Source organism: Cucumis sativus, chromosome 6 (assembly GCF_000004075.3).
Source record: "Cucumis sativus cultivar 9930 chromosome 6, Cucumber_9930_V3, whole genome shotgun sequence".
Classification (NCBI taxonomy): domain Eukaryota; kingdom Viridiplantae; phylum Streptophyta; class Magnoliopsida; order Cucurbitales; family Cucurbitaceae; genus Cucumis; species Cucumis sativus.
In genome coordinates, this window is record NC_026660.2 from 20,679,537 (window position 1) to 20,695,807 (window position 16,271).

At 37.8% G+C, this 16,271-nt stretch overlaps 1 protein-coding gene across 2 annotated transcripts in view; it reads left to right on the forward strand.

The window, feature by feature from the left end:
* Positions 1-16,271, forward strand: part of LOC101211746 (mediator of RNA polymerase II transcription subunit 33B) — a 31,537-nt gene that overhangs the window by 8,064 nt on the left and 7,202 nt on the right. For both annotated transcript variants that reach the window (XM_011659211.2, XM_031886603.1), the window contains exons 4-7: positions 164-480; positions 611-702; positions 1,182-1,539; positions 9,904-10,114. In XM_011659211.2, coding sequence (XP_011657513.1) covers positions 164-480; positions 611-702; positions 1,182-1,539; positions 9,904-10,114 — 978 coding nt within the window. The remainder of the gene's footprint in view (positions 1-163; positions 481-610; positions 703-1,181; positions 1,540-9,903; positions 10,115-16,271) is intronic.

Genomic DNA, 16,271 nt, shown 5'->3' on the forward strand with positions numbered 1-16,271 from the left:
ATTAGTTCTCTTAGTTATAATCTCCCTTGTATTGTAGTTACCCATTGTTGGGTCTTTTTTCAAAATATGAGAGATTATTTCTCCAAAAATAACATTAAATGAATACAAAAATCTGACGCCTCAATGATAACAATGTAATATTATAATGATCTCTGGTTTTTAGGCCATTGCAGTGGGCAGCTTTTGCCCAGCGGTTACAGCTACTGGGTGCAAACTCAGTAGTTTTGGGGAACGCTAAGCTAATAACTCCAGAGGTCCTGCTGCACTGGACATCTGATAAAAATAAGCTTTTATCACGAAAAGGAAAAACATCTCAGCTAGAGTTTCGCGATGTAATGGCTTCTGGATCACTATTTTCTTCTGCTGGTCAATCTCATGGTGTTAATTGGTCTGCATTGTGGCTTCCCATTGATTTGTTCCTGGAGGATGCCATGGATGGATCACAAGTTCTGGCAACTAGTGCTGTTGAGCGTCTGATATGTATGAGCTATCAAATTTCATATTGCTTGAGTGATTATTTAACAATTTGTACACTGCTTGAGTGTTTCTTCAATTAAATTGAAATTTTAAGTTCTCCCAAAGAGTTCTATTAATCAAGAGTTATCTGCAGGTTTGATAAAATCTTTGCGGGCAGTTAATGATACTTCCTGGCACAATACATTTTTAGGTTTGTGGATTGCAGCGTTGCGACTTATTCAAAGGGTAGGATCATGTAGCATCTTGTAAATGAATTACATTTTGATGTTCATATCCTCTTTATGTTCAGATATTAATTTTTGGCTGAAATGATTTCGCGCTCTCAATTTACTTAATTAGCAGGTCCACTGCCTTGAATTGAGAGAACTTAAATGATTTCTGTTCTATGATACTTGTATGGTAACTTTGTGTTAGCTTGTAAAGGTTTTTCTATTTTCACCTTTTCCTTTTTTCTTTGTAAATAAATTCTGAGACTGAGGGAGATGGATAAAAAAGGACCATTGAAAATCATTCGTATAAGAAGTTTGATGCGTGGCAGTTTTTCTCCATTTGTGCAACTGCTAATCAACTTAAAGTACAGTTTCTTTTTGTTGAATTTGGAGAAACACACCTTGGAAGAATATTAAACGTTATTCCCTCATATACTCTTCTTTACTAACTCATTCCCATCGGGATATATTTGCTAATTCAAAATTCCATTTCAGGAAAGGGATCCGAGTGAGGGACCTGTACCTCGTTTGGATACATGCTTGTGCATGTTATTGTCAATTTCAACCCTTGCAGTCACCATTATTATTGAAGAAGAAGAAGTTGAACCAAAGGAGGATGACTGCAGCCCAAGTAAAAGCAGAGATGAGAAGCAGTCTTCAGGAATGTGCCGCAAAGGTTTGATTACGAGCTTGCAGATGTTGGGTGAATATGAGAGCTTGTTGACTCCTCCTCAATCCATTATTGCAGTAGCCAATCAGGCTGCTGCAAAAGCTGTAATGTTCATATCAGGGGTTGCAGTTGGTAATGAGTACTATGATTGTGCTAGTATGAACGATACGCCTATTAATTGTTGTAAGTACTTATTCTTGTGTAAGAATTTAACATTTGTTGATCCTGTTAAACAGTAGCCTCTGAAAGATTTAAATTGATGAAAGTTTTGGTTTCTTATCAACCGAAAAAATTCAATACAAAAGTGCTCCAAAAAACCATAACCATGAAATAAGTAATCTTTGAAGAGCTTGAAGGAGATGCATCTCAAAAGGATGAAAGTGAAAGAGCTAAGCTATCTTGAAACTAATCAAAGAACATTTGATTCGTAAAAATTCACTAACTAAACGAGCTGACAAACTGCTACCATGACTTCTGAAGCACAATTGAGGTACCAACTTTGAGGAGAATCTTCTAAGCCTCGGTTGAAGGTGTAGGCCATTTGACGTAACATTTTCAGATGACAACTTCCAAGAATAGTTTACCAAAGCCATGTTCAAGGATGACTAGCGGAACGGCTTCTTGTTAAAAACCTCTAAGGCACGCCCTCTTCCAACTCTTCAGTGCTTACACTCATAGTAAGCACACCCATCATAGTTTTTTATTACTCTCATTCCAAAACTGTCTTCCTTCCAAATAATTAGTTTCTCCCAACACTTCCCATATTTATGGTTGAAGCTACATATCAGGTCTGCATGTTTCATCCTGAGGACTCGGGGCACTAGCATTGACCCTATCGTCTATGAAAATATCAAACAAGCTTGTAATCATGTCATCCTCATCCCTAGATATGGTAGCATCCGAACACACCTCAGCTTCCTCTCTACAATGCTTTAATAATGTCGTCAAGTCTCCTTTCACCTCTAGTAGTTCTCCCCTTGGGAAACCTTTCATGAGCCCATCTTGTGATGTTAAAATCTCCCCAATACACCAAGCAAGTGAACAGCTTGAAAGAGAGGGTGCTTGGGCCAAATAAATTTCCTCTCCTTATAGTCACTAGGACCTTACACATTCGTATCCGAACAGATTTTTTTACACAGAATAACACATTTAAGTATCAAAGAGTAGTCTCCTTTCAAAGCTTCAGATATGGTTATCATGTTCAAATCCCACATGGTCAACAAACCTCCAAGCACACCATCTGATTCCTCAAATGCCCATCCTACATCTTTGGAACTCCAATTTGATTTGATGAAACTCAAATCAAAATCATCTTTATGAATTCTTGAATTAACACTTGATCCGGATTACGTGACTTCAAGAATCTTTTGAGGGCCAATCTCTTTGATGGGTCTTTCAGACCTCTTGTGTTCCACTACACGATTTTCATTCTCAAATAATCTTCACTCTAGCAAAGGATGCTACTAGATATTAGTCCAAAATCAGATTACATTCAGTTACCAATGACTTCAGAGAGTCTGGTACTTCATAGAACTGAACTTGAGATAAACGACCCAAAGCTTGTTGTTCAATTTTCGGTTCTTTTTCACACTAAAACAAAGCATTCAAATCAACTTCTATTGGTTCCTTTGATCTCTGTTTTTTTTTTTGAAACGGAGACAGATTACTTTATTAATAATAACAACTCAAAATACAAGAGAGTTATACAATTAGCGTAATAAAGAAGCCTAGAGAGCATTAAGCGAGGGGATCAGAAGGTGCACCTGGACATCTCAACTAGGTTGACACCCCCTTGGTTTCTTTGATCTTTGCTTTTCTAGTTCATATGGTTTCTCAGCCTGGTCAATTTCCTCACTGCTTACACTGAATGGGGAGACAAAATCAGCTTTTCCATTATTCTGAGATGGATCAATTGGAGTGTGAACCTGAGTTCCTCTTTGAAGATTCACTTTTGCGTTGGGCGGTGATGATAAAACAAAGTGCTTAAATTGAGGAGGGAGAGATTTCTGGGTCTCTGATCTGTTACTTTTGCTGGGAGCTTGAATCTGCGAACAAATTTCTTCTAGAAAATCTGGATTCGATTTTGAAATCAACTGTCTTGGAAGAATTCTTCTTGGCTATCTCCTTCTTTCTCCTTTGTCTAACAAAATGCTTTAGGAAAGAAATGAAAGGATGGTCTACTTACTGTTTCTTAGAGATTCGTTTGACCCCCGATCTACCTCTTATTCTGGCCGAAGAAAAGATGGTTGAAGAAGAATTTGAATGAGAAGAAAAAGTATTGCTTGTTCCCTTGGTGGCGTGGTTTTTGATAATGCAGCTGAAGGTGGTGCTAATTGATCAGAATAAACAGGGGACAATGGCTTGCTGCTGAACGAGTGTGGATTGGATGGGATGGGCCCACTTGCCTTTTGGGCTTCCTTCTTGAGAGAAACACCTGAAATTAATTTTAAATCCTGAAGAGAATCAGGGCTGTTATGTTCCAGATTGCTAGACAGACTTTGTGTTTTTGTAGTGCTTCTGGGATTTATTTTGTATTTCTACATTTGTTTTATCTCTTTTCAGCTTTGCATCTGTCAACTGATAGGAAGTGTATATTGGTATTTTTGGTCTTAGCATGACCTTGATGTCGTTCGTTTTATTTTGGATATGATGAGGGTGCTATGGGGTGCCAACCTAGTTGAGATGTCTGGGTGTACCTATTGATCCTCTCTCTCTCCCATTTCTAGGCTTCTCAATTCACACTGGATAACTCTCTCTTGTACTTTGAGCGTTTTTATTAATAAAGAAGCATGTCTCCTTTTCAAAAAAAAAAAAATTTTAAATCATGAATAAGCATCTTATTAAGACTTGAATTCTCATTGGGAAGATTGGAGGACTTAGCCGTATCTTTCTCTGTCATCGTTGAAGGCAGGTTTTCAATTTCCTCAATGGAATTCATGACTGGTTTGCTTATCTTCTTCATCGGTTTTTTGCTGCTGATGTAATTTTTCCATCGACAGGAAGATGAAGATTCATTCGACCCTCCATGATCATCCTTTTTTTCAAGGCCTCGAAGGGATTTCTTGAGAATCCAGGTTTCAAAAGTGGAGAAGAAAGAAAGGCGCATTCTGCTTTCAAAATATTTATATCTTCTTCTTCATCTAAAAGAACTCAATTTAGTCTCACTAAATCAATAGGATTAGTGAAGTCTTTTAAGAACAATGCTCCTTCAATGACCTTCGGATCCTCCAGCACCTGAGGTCCCCCAAAATTGAGAAAAGTATTGCTCCGATTTTTATCTCTTAACTCGATGGTTGCTGGCAAGAAACCACTTGGGTTTTGACTAACCTTGATTTTAGCCTCTAAACAACAATCATGGAGATTCTTTATCATGGAGGATTCTTTGGTTTTTTTCGAAACATTAATCTGCCATCACTGCCTTCACTGCATTACTCCAAAGGAATTACTTAACTGTCAATGAGAACTCTGCTTTAACGATGTCAATCACTGAAAAATTACTTCATCCCACATTTTCTAAGAATGTTCCGGATCTCCTTAAAGCTCCCACAAAAAGTCCAGCCAATCTCTTTTGAGCTGCAGATGCTTTTTATGAATGCTGTCTTTTTCAGTTTCTTGAATTAGTATACTATCCAGATTGATTTTCTTTAGTAATCTTTTAAGTATCAGCCTCTTTGATCTCCCACCAAAGAGGCCAATTCTCCAGTACTTTCAATTCTCCTTTACTCTCAGTTCTCTTGTACTTTGATTTTTAATTAATAAAAAATCCAGTCTCCTTTTCAAAAAAAAGAAAAAAAGAAAAAAGAAAAAAGAAGAAAGAAAAAAAGAAAAAAAGAAAAAAAGAAAAAAAACCAGCCTCTTTGATCTTCCACCAAGTCTTCTCGTATTCCAAGAGATAATCTTCATTTTTCAACCCTAAAGGATATCCCACTAATTGTCCTATTTTCCTTTGGATTAGGCTAATTAAATTTCACTTGCTTCCAATATGGAATGCAGCTTTGGAGGTATGTCTTGCTTTTCCAGTGGAGCAAAGGGGAGGGTTTCCTCCTTGGAATGTAATTGATCCTCTTCAGTTTGGAATAAAAGGCCTAAAGTCTTGTTCATATCACCAGGCAATTCATCTGTAATTTTTATTTCTTCATCTTCTCTTTCAAGTTCTTCACTGCTTACACTTGCCCGTGATTCTTCATCGAAGTCTTTTGGAGCTTTTATGAGTTGTCTGAAATGTGCAATGTATTCCTCTCACAGTAGAATTGAAGGCTCGACCAATTCCTCTCCCCTTGGCATCCTTCATCAAGAGAAGAGATCCACTCATGCACAACATCGACTATGAATAATAATACAAGAAACAACTCGACGAGACGAGGTCCATTGTTAGTAGAACCTCGTCTCTCCCCACAAGTGTTGATGAATGTGGCACAAATAGAAGGATGTTATGGAGACTCTTGAGAATTACATCCAGATTGGGAAATGGGTTTATTCAATAAAGGTAAAGAAGCTGACCTGTTTTGTTCTAGACCAGGGACTTGGATCTTGACACAACTCGCCTCTAGCACATCAGGGTTTGTAATTTTTGTCCAGGAATTGTAAAATGAAGTCTTTTTTCTGGCGAAGTGTTTATGAAAAGACTTGAACAAATTAGAACTTCTTTGAGACACTTTTGAACTGTTGCACTTGTTTTTCTTCATATGTTGGTGCAAGGAAATGACAGCCGGAAGCTTATGAGATATATCAACCTTACTTGTAATTTGAGATGGAGGCTTAAGAAGGTTATTATTCAAATTTTCCTTGGATGAATGGAATGCTATATGCACTTCATTATTTGATTGGTTGGAAATTGGCAAAGATGTATTGGAATCTGAGGTGGATGAAGATGTGAGATTACGGCTGGAAGTGGGAAGGGTTCTTGAGTGACTAATTGTTGCGACTGAGCTGTCTTCTTTTCAGGTGATTAACAAAGGAACAACAACCTTTTTTTCTTAATTTCTTCTTTGCACCCTTGTGGATGGAAGTTGAAAGGTTACTTTGCAAAGAACCGTTTCCATCGACATTCTCTTTCTTCATTAATGCTGGTTTTCTGTTCACATGAGGCTGGAAAGGAACCCTGTTTGTGTTCTCCATTGTTTGAGGTTGTGGAGGATGGATTTATGACAAGTTTTGATATCTTTTCGTGCCTTTTTGGGGGAAACTGAATGGCCACTTCTCAGTGGTTGATTATCAACCGATTTCTCTCTCCTTATTAATTTATCTTTCATGTTCACACTGAGCTGGTTAGAAGCACCGATAACTTGCTCCGCCGTCTGAGACGAATGGGAGGCTTCAATGAGGACTGAGGACTGAGTTTGGAGCTTACTGTGAGAGTCTCGATACATAAACGAAAAAGGATTTCTTGCCAGATTTAAAGAGTTTCCAGCATCCACAAAGAATGCCCATTCTGAATTTCGTTCTGGATTTCCTCCTTCATTTTTCATGACCTGAAAGAATCGTGCTAAATCTATTGGGTAAGAAAAATTTTCTAGCAACAGAGCATGATTAACTTTGTTCAGGGGACTTAAAACTTCAATATCATCGTAATTTAGAAAAACGGTTTCACATTTCTCATCGGGCAGCTCTATTGTTGGCTAGCATGAAACCTCAAAGGTTCTTCTTTACTTGTATTTTTGCTACAGCCACATTAGAATGGTTCAAAGTATCAGTAGAAATGTCTTCCAAACCTCCGAAGTATGACGCTATAACTTCAAATGTCTTTCTACTTCAATAATCTAAAGGAAGATTTTTAATTGCAATCCAGCCTCCATAACCTTTCACCGCTTTTGGCCGGCCGTGTTCCAATTTCTTCCACTTCTCGAACGACAAATGGAATCGGCCAAATTCTTGCTATTGTCCAGGATGTTCTATCAGCTCCTCCAAGTTCCCTTCATCAAGTTTAACAAAAGCATTTTCAGCTTATAATGGATGTGATATAATATCTGAGTTAAAGTAGAACTTCAATGTTTGCACATTTCTGGCCATTTATCAAACTCAAATAGTCTTGAAACAATCCAGAGGTTGCAAAGTCTTCCTTAACCACCTCATAATTTCTTATAACCTATTGGGAAGTCAAACTCTGTTTATTGGGTCTTAAAACAGGGGAGGATTTTTCAGTCAGGGCATTTGTGTTCTGCAATTCTCTGTTTTGAGAGACGAAAAACAGAGCCTCTTTTGGGTTTTGTATTACCTTCGATGGCCTTCTGAGCTTCACTTTTCAACTCAGAAATTCACAGACCATATCTGCAAAGATCTGCCATTCCTTAGTAGAATCATTTTTTGGCACATAAATAAAGAATCGTCCACCTGATTTTGGCCACTTTCTAGCTCTGTTGATCTTGGATAACTTTGTTATTCCTGAGCTATCCTTTCCTTCCCTCACAAAGAAGCTGGAGACTGGGTTTTAAAGAATTTCTAATATATTTTCCACAAACCAAGTGAGTTGGGTGTCCGAAAGAATTAGCTGCTTAATTACTTGCATGTCTTGAACGTAAAATTTTTCAGCTTCTGACCAGATACAAAATCAGGGATCATTCAGATCACAGCTCTTCACTTCCATGTTTCCCTCTCACTGGGTCGCAGAAGGGTGCTGAATAGGAGGTTAGAAAGGCCAGAGGGGGGAGTTTTTACCGATCAGATGGAAGGTGCTGTCAGAGAAATGGAGACTTAGAGGAGAGGAATGTTGTATCAGATTGCCGTAGGTTTACCAATTGAAATTTCTGATACATGAAGTTTTAAAGGTCATCTTGGATTACATGGGAGTTGGGAGAAGTTTTAGTCGTCCCATGAACTTTACTTCACTTTTCATCATACACGTTTTCCTCCATTCATGGGTAACAAGGCATCTTCACCTGATACTTGAAGGCATCCATGAAGTCCAGGTCTGTTAAGGTGTTTGAGGTATTTAGAGTGGAAGCTGATGATGTCAAATTGTAAATGGCATTTTGACTTTGAGAAGTGTTGTTGCTGGTGTAAGGCATAGAACACGTCATTATCAAATGTCATTTTGCATCAAGGATTTGGCAGCTTAGTTGCAGAGGCCTGAGCTATTATATATTGAAGAAAAGTTCTACCTCCTCTGTGGAAAATATGGACGTAGTATTATTGTATGTATGGACCTTAAGTGGTTTAAGGTGTCTCTTACAAGAGCCCTTGGTCTACTATTCCTTTAGGATATTCTTTTTTCTCTCAGATTTGTTATATATTCTATTGGGGGCGGGCATGGAACCTTTGTGTTCCTTGTTCCCTCATCTTTACCACCTGAGGAGAAGAGGGTACACTCAGTGGCCACAGTCTCTTTCGAAGTTTTTGTTACCTATCTGTGTTCTCGTCGTGTGCTTTTTGTTCATGAGGCTTGTGAGGTTGTTGGTCTCCTCTCTATAATTTTAAACTGAGCTAGGCATTAAGGGAGAAAGGATTCTAGGTCTTGGTTTTCATCCAAAGCCCTTTGAGGGATTTTCTAGTAGTTTTTTCTTTGTTTTGTTTTTTTCTTTCCTGGATTTTTTGTGCCCCTTCTCCCTTCCATGGGCCCCTTTGTGTTCTATGGTCCTTTCATCTTCCTCTTTTTGGTAAGCTATATAATTCCTAAGAAAGTGAACTTTTTTCCTGGCAAGTTTTCATGGGAGAGTGAATACACAAGATCATATCCAGGAGCTTTCTTCAATTGTGTTGCGTACCCATTAGTGTGTCTATTAAAGGAGAGAGGAATTGGATCTTAGCCATTTACTTTGGAACTGTGTGTTTATTCATTACCTCCTATGGAAACAAGTTCTTTAGAATCTTTGAGACTGCTTGCTCGAAATAAAGGTTGTGATGTTTGAGGAGGTGCTCTTGAATCATCCTTTTTGCAACAAACAAAAGGTTATTTAGCAGTCTTAGTTTTTTGCTTTGTTATTGGGCATTTGGCTTGAGAGGAATTGTAGAATTGTTCGTGAGTTGAGCAGTCCTGGGAGAACTATGCAATGCGATTAGGTTTAACTCCTCCTTGTAGGTGTCTGTTAAGCGGCTTTTTCTTAATTATTATCAACTTAGTTTGATTCTTTTGGATTGGAGCCCCTTTCTGTATTTGAGCGTGTGGGGGTATTGTTTTTGGTTTTATTTTTAAATTATCATTTTTTTATATATATTGCCCTTGTATATCCTTTTATCTTTCTCAATGAAAATTTAATTTCTTTAATAAAAAGAAAATTGACATTCAATGTTTATGAGTCCAGAACTTTTATCAATGGCATTTTGTTTGAACACTTTATTTCAATGACAATACTATTAAATATATACTCAAAACTATTTTAATCTGTCGTTTGAACATTTGGTTTTTCTTAAACAATTTATCTTTCATAAAAGGATAATTTAATTCCTGATATGACATAAGATTTTGACATGAAAATCTTTGTATTATAGTGGTTTTATCATCCTTTACATGCTTCTTAAATTTTAATAGGACCCCCCTCTCTCACATTGTTACGGATATGCTTCAAAATGTGATCTCTGTGTGGCTAATTTGTTGCTTTTTCCTTGTTGCAGCTGGAAATATGCGGCATCTGATTGTTGAGGCTTGTATTTCTAGGAACCTTCTAGATACATCGGTGTACTTTTGGCCCGGTTATGTAAATGCACTCAGTAGTCAAGTGCCTCATAGTGCATCTAATCAGGTGGTTGGTTGGTCATCATTCATGAAAGGGTCACCCCTAACTCCGTCGATGGTGAATGCTTTAGTGGCAACCCCAGCTTCTAGGTATGCTCTCATAGTATTTGTTTGTATCATGTGAGGCCATATTGAGGGAAGATGATTGCTTAAATGAGCAAGCTCAGTTCCTAGGTTCCGTATTTTCATTTCCCAAAAATGCGAGTACAGGTTCCCTGACTATGTGGTGCAGGTGCAAATAAAGAAGCTGACAAATAGATTTCAAGAGGTTTTTGAAGTGAAAATTGGGAAGGTGATGCACACAAAGAGTCTAAAAATTCCACAAAAGTTTATTAGCCCCAAAATACTTTGCTGTCTTCATACTTATAAGTTATAGTAATGAAGGCAGTGAACTAACTTACAAAACGGTTAACTTGGCTGTAAAGACTATAAATGCCTTGAAACAGAAACTAAATCAAAGGAGCGGTTATCGTATCAGCTTAATCTATGTTTTAGGATGATGCTCTTGTATTTTTGTTGTTTTATGTCTTCTTTTGAATATTTTGTTTTCTTTGTATTTTGAGTACTGTTCAATGATGCTTTGACTATTCAACCATAATCACTGTGAGGTTTTTGTTGGAAATAGGGGGCTTTGTTGGTTGATTATAGCCTTGTGGGTATTTTAGCATTTTACTATACCCTAAGTTATCCTTTTTGTACTACGACTTTTTGGAGACTATAAAGTTGTCTTCTCATGTAATTTTCATTGTGTTAAAATAATAAAAAGTGACTCTTTGTTGTCGTTTTTTTCTCCCTGTTTTAGGGTTTTCCATCTAAAACTAGCGTTATCTTTTCTACTGTTTAACATGGTGTCAGGCAATGCTGCAAAACCTTCGCCGCCATTGGCGAAACCAACAAGTGCAAGATAACCTTAGTTTTGCACCAACCTTGCTTCTGTCACAGCTGCCACTGCAGCCAGAGCCAAATTTTTTAGCTGCCATCACTGCTGTTGCCATCCGAGTTGCCGCTGAATGCTGATCATTACCTTCAATCCTTGCATATCCTTCCAACTCTAGGGTCGCCTAGTTATGGACACCAAGGTTTGATTGGTTTATCTCCAGTAATGGTACAACAATAGTTGCTAATCTTCAGACAAGTTTTCAGCAACAAATTGCTGCCCTTAGGGCAGCCCTAGGTGCTCACACGAACTTAAACTCCTGTAGAGTTAATTCTGACATTCCTTCCAGTTTACTGAGATGTATACAGTGAATTTGGTAACCTCATTCCATACTTTAACCATTTGTCTAGCTTTATGGAAAATTTCACATGGTTAATTGCAAGAGGAAAGTTGAATGGTCGGAATTATTTCTCTTGGTCTTAATCCATTAAAATGGTCCATGAGGGACGTCACAAGTTTGCGTATCTAACTGGTGAGATACCAAGATCTAGATTAGGGGATCCACAGGAGAACATTTGGAAAGGAGAAGACTTCATGCTTCAATCACTGCTAATTAATAGTATGAGACTTCAGATAAGGAAACTATGGTTGCTTGAGATATCTAGGATGCAGTTCAGAAATTATATTCTTAAAGGCAGAGTGCGTCTTGTCTTTAAAGTGTAAATAGGCTGACGAGTGCAAACAGGGACGATGGATGTCACTTCATATTTTAACAAATTGTCTCTAATCTGGAAGGAGATGGATCTGTGTCGTGATATTATGTGGGATTGTCCATGTGGAGGTGTCCAGTATTCCAAGATTGAGGAAGTCAATCGTGTTTATAATTTCTAGCTAGTTTGAACTCCAATTTCGATGTAGTGCGGGGCCATATACTAGGACAAATGCTTATACTGTCTCTTATGGATGTGTTTTTTCGAGGAGCGTCTAAAGGAAGAGAAAGTTAATGATATGAACATCATGACTGTATCTGCTACTATTCTGTTGCTTTCAATGTGAAATTATTTGGTTCTGACAGTGACAAGCAAAGTAGGAAATAGACCCCGGTGTGTGAACATTGCAAGAAACCCTGGCTTACGAAAGAACAATGTTGGAAGTTATATGGTCAACCACCAAATGGTAGAAGACTTCCTCCAAATGACAAGTTCAACCCTAGTCAGGCTTTTATTAGTGAATCTGCAAGTGCCACCCAGTCACAACCTTAGGTGAATTGCCAAAGTGACTATGGTGTCTCTTTCCTCGGGATCGTTGTTCAATCAGGTACCTCTCAATCCTTAAGTCTCCTAAGCATAAATGGTAAGTAACCATGGATACTTGATTCAGAGGCTGCAGATCATTTATTGGACTCTATAATAATTTTCTATCATATCTTTTGAGTTCTGGTAATGAAAAGATTCGGATAGTAGATGGGTCCTTTGCTCCTATTGCGGGCAAGGGTCACATTTCTCCCTTTGATGGTTTAACTTCACAAAATGTGTTGGATGTACCCAAAATATATTATAATTCTATTAGTAAGATAACTAGAGATTTGAATTGTCAAGTTGCCTTCTTATCGGATAATGTTTTCTTTTAGGACTTGAGCTCGGGGAAGATGATTGGCACTATCTAGCACAATAGGGGACTATCTTCTTGACGATGATGCTCCCTTTAGGAATTGTTGTAGGACTAGTTTGTTATCTTCTTTTTTCTGAAAATGGAAACGAGTCTCTTCATTAAGAAAATGAATAGACAAACTAGTTGAAGTTAAATTTGCGGGTTTTTCGTCATAAGCCTTCGAGATGGGTGGATGGCTTGAGGTTTTTTTTCTGAAAAGGAAATGAGCCTCACTATTATTAATATTGTTTATAGAGAGACAAAAGCTCAATGTACAAGAGGGTTATACATAGAGCAATGGAGGGAGGATCAGGGGCGCATGCAGGTATCTCAACTAGGTTGGCACCCCCTTAGCGCCCTCATCATATCCATGAAGCATAAATAAAAATCCTTACTCTAGGCTCCTATTAGCCAATATAAGGGCAACAAAAAAACCACAAATACAAGGCCAAATTTAACTAATCTGTCCATACACAACATAAAAACAGAAAGGCAGCAGGCAGAGAGCAAATGAAGATTAATCCTCGTTTATGCAGAAAACTGATTGAAGCAGCGGGTGTGCTTTGAGTGGCTACACTAAATGCTTCTCTTTATTATTCAATTTCTTAACTCTTCCATCTATTCACATTGTGATGCAGTGACTGCAAAGTTAGAATTCTGTATGTATAATGCTTCTTTTTTTTTATGTCTTATTAATGAAAATGAGAAGCCTTTTTATAGGCTGGAGATTACAAGAGTTGTTAAACTAACTTGGGGTTGAGTTAGTTTAACTTGGAGTTGAGTTAGTTATAACTAACTCAAGATACAAAATTGGTAATTAATCCAAAACTATAAAAATGGTAATTCAAACACCTCTTCTAGGATAAAATTCAAGAAACATCAAGAAGGGAGATGTTCTACATCAAGAAGGGAGATGTTCTACATCAAACCCCTCCTCTAGGGTAAAACTCGACCTCGAGTGAAGATTAGGGAGCTAAAGAGAAGGAATCTGGTGCATAGTAAGGTGATAAGTCGGCAACATTGAAAGATGGGCTGATTCTCATGTTTGCTGGGAGGTCTACTCGGTAAGCATTGGGGCCGAGTCTTTCCAATATTTGAAATGGGCCCATGCGCTTGTTGGTCACTTTGGAGTGATGACCAGCAGGTAGTCTTGGCTTTCGAAGGTGCACCATAACTAGGTCACCTACTTGATATTCCTTAAAGCGTTTGTGATAGTTGGCGGCTGTTTTGTAGGAGTCATTAGCAAGCTCTAGATGACTCTTGACTTCTTGGGGTAGCTTGGAGATACGTTCAGCCATTGCTTCAGCCTTCATACTGACATCAACAACAGAAGGTAGATTAGCTAAATCAAAAGTTACCCAAGGGAGACTAGTGTATACAACCTCAAATGGAGACTTCCCTGTTGAGCGATTTGCCATGTGGTTGAAGGCGAATTCTGCTTGAGGTAAAGCTAGGTCCCATTGTTTAGGCTTGTCCCCGCTAAGGCATCGAATGAGGTTGCCAAGAGTTCGGTTGGTCACCTCTGTTTGGCCGTCAATTTGTGGGTGGCTGGCGGTACTAAACAGGAGGTTGGTGTCGAATTTCTTCCATAGGGATCTCCAAAAATGGCTCAAGAATTTTACATCTCTATCCGAAACTATAGTTTTAGGAATTCCATGCAATCTAACAATTTCTCGAAAAAACAAGTTAGCTATATTCAAAGCATCAGAAGTTTTTTTGCAAGGAATAAAATGAGCCATTTTGCTAAAGCGATCTACAACTACAAAAACAGAATCATGGCCCCTTTGGGTTCTTGGTAATCCTAAAACAAAATCCATAGATAAATCCTCCCAAATTGTAGAAGGAATAGGTAAAGGAGTGTACAAACCTGTATTTTGAGAGTTACCTTTGGCTGTTTGGCAAATGGAGCATCTTTTGATGAAATTAGTAACATCCCTATTGAGTTGTGGCCAAAAGAATTTAGAGCTAATTGCAGCCAAAGTTTTGTCTCTGCCAAAATGTCCTGCTAATCCACTAGAATGTGTTTCTTTAATTATTGCTTCTCTTAAAGATGTATGAGGGACACACAAAACATCACCTTTAAAGAGAAAACTATTAACAATGTGGTAATCTTTACAAGGTTTATGGTTAGAGCAATTTTCCCAAATACTTCTAAAATCAATATCAGTAGGGTACAGTGTAGGAAGGTGATCAAAAGCAATTATTTGAGATTGGAGGGTGGTGAGAAGTATACCACCTTTTCGGCTGGTTAGACTTACCCGAAGTATGTTTAATCACAAAATCAAATCTTTGCAAGAATTGTAGCCATCGGGCATGCATTCTACTAATTGTTTTTTGGGAGTTCAGAAATTTAAGAGAAAAGTGGTCAGTGAGCAAGATGAAAGTATTAGCAAGTAGGTAATGTTCCCATTGTTTTAGAGCACGCACTAGGGCATATAGTTCTTGTTCATAGGTACTCCAATTTTGCTCTAGAAAGTACTTAATTTTTCACTAAAATACTCTAAAGGGTGACCTTCTTGACTAAGGACAGCTCCTATACCTAAACCCAAAGCATCTACAGTGACTTCAAATGGTTTATCAAAGTTTGGTAGTTTTAAAACAGGGGGCTAGCTAAGGCTAATTTTAATTTACAGAAACTGTCTTCTTCTACTTGTCCCCATTGGAAACTGCCTTTCTTTAAACAGTTTGTCAAAGGTGCTGCTATGGTGCTGAAATTCTTGATGAACTTCTTCTATAAAAAGAAGCTAAACCTAAAAAGCATTGAATATCTTTTGGAGTTTTTGGTTGTGGCCAAGAACTAATAGAGTCAATCTTTTTGGGATCAACAGAAATACCATCACAGCCTATGATAAATCCAAGAAAATGAATACTATAGCACAAAAATTCACATTTTTTTAGATTAATTTGTAATTCATTTTCTTGTAAGGCTGTAAAAAGTAGTTGGATGTGTTTTAGGTGATCTTCCCTAGATGAGCTATAAATGAGTATGTCATCAAAGTATACCACAATGAATTGATTCAAAAAAGGTTGTAGGATTTGGTTCATCAATCTCATAAAGGTGCTAGGGGCATTAGAAAGACCAAAGGGCATAACTAACCATTCAAACAATCCTTCAGTGGTTTTAAAGGCTGTTTTCCACTCATCCCCTGGTTTAATTCTAATTTGGTGGTAGCCACTCTTAAGATCTACTTTGGAAAAGATGGAAGCTTTACCTAATTGATCAAGGAGGTCGGATACACGAGGTATGGGAAACCTATATTTGATTGTAATTTTGTTTATAGATCTACTATCTACACAAAGTCTCCAATTACCATCTTTTTTTGGTACAAGTAGAGCTGGGACAGCACAAGGACTTAGGCTAGGTTGGATATGACCTTTGTTAAGAAGCTCTTCTATTTGTTCATGTAATATTTTGTACTCTCTAGGGTTCATGCGATAATGTGGCAAATTAGGTAAGGTACTACCAGGCATTAAATCTATAGTGTGTTGTATATTTCTAAGAGGTGGCAGAGAAGTGGTTGGTTCTATAATGTTTGGAAATTTGGTTAGAAGGTTTGATATCTCACTAGGTAGGTAGTTTTCTGAAGGTTCACTGCTGTTTCCTTTAATGACAAAGGCTAAGATAGGTGTTATTTTTGAAGGCAGGAACTTTTTACCCTTAATTACAGAAAAAAGTTGTTTTCCTTTACTAGGGTTAGCTTTTGTGTCGGTGGAGCTGCC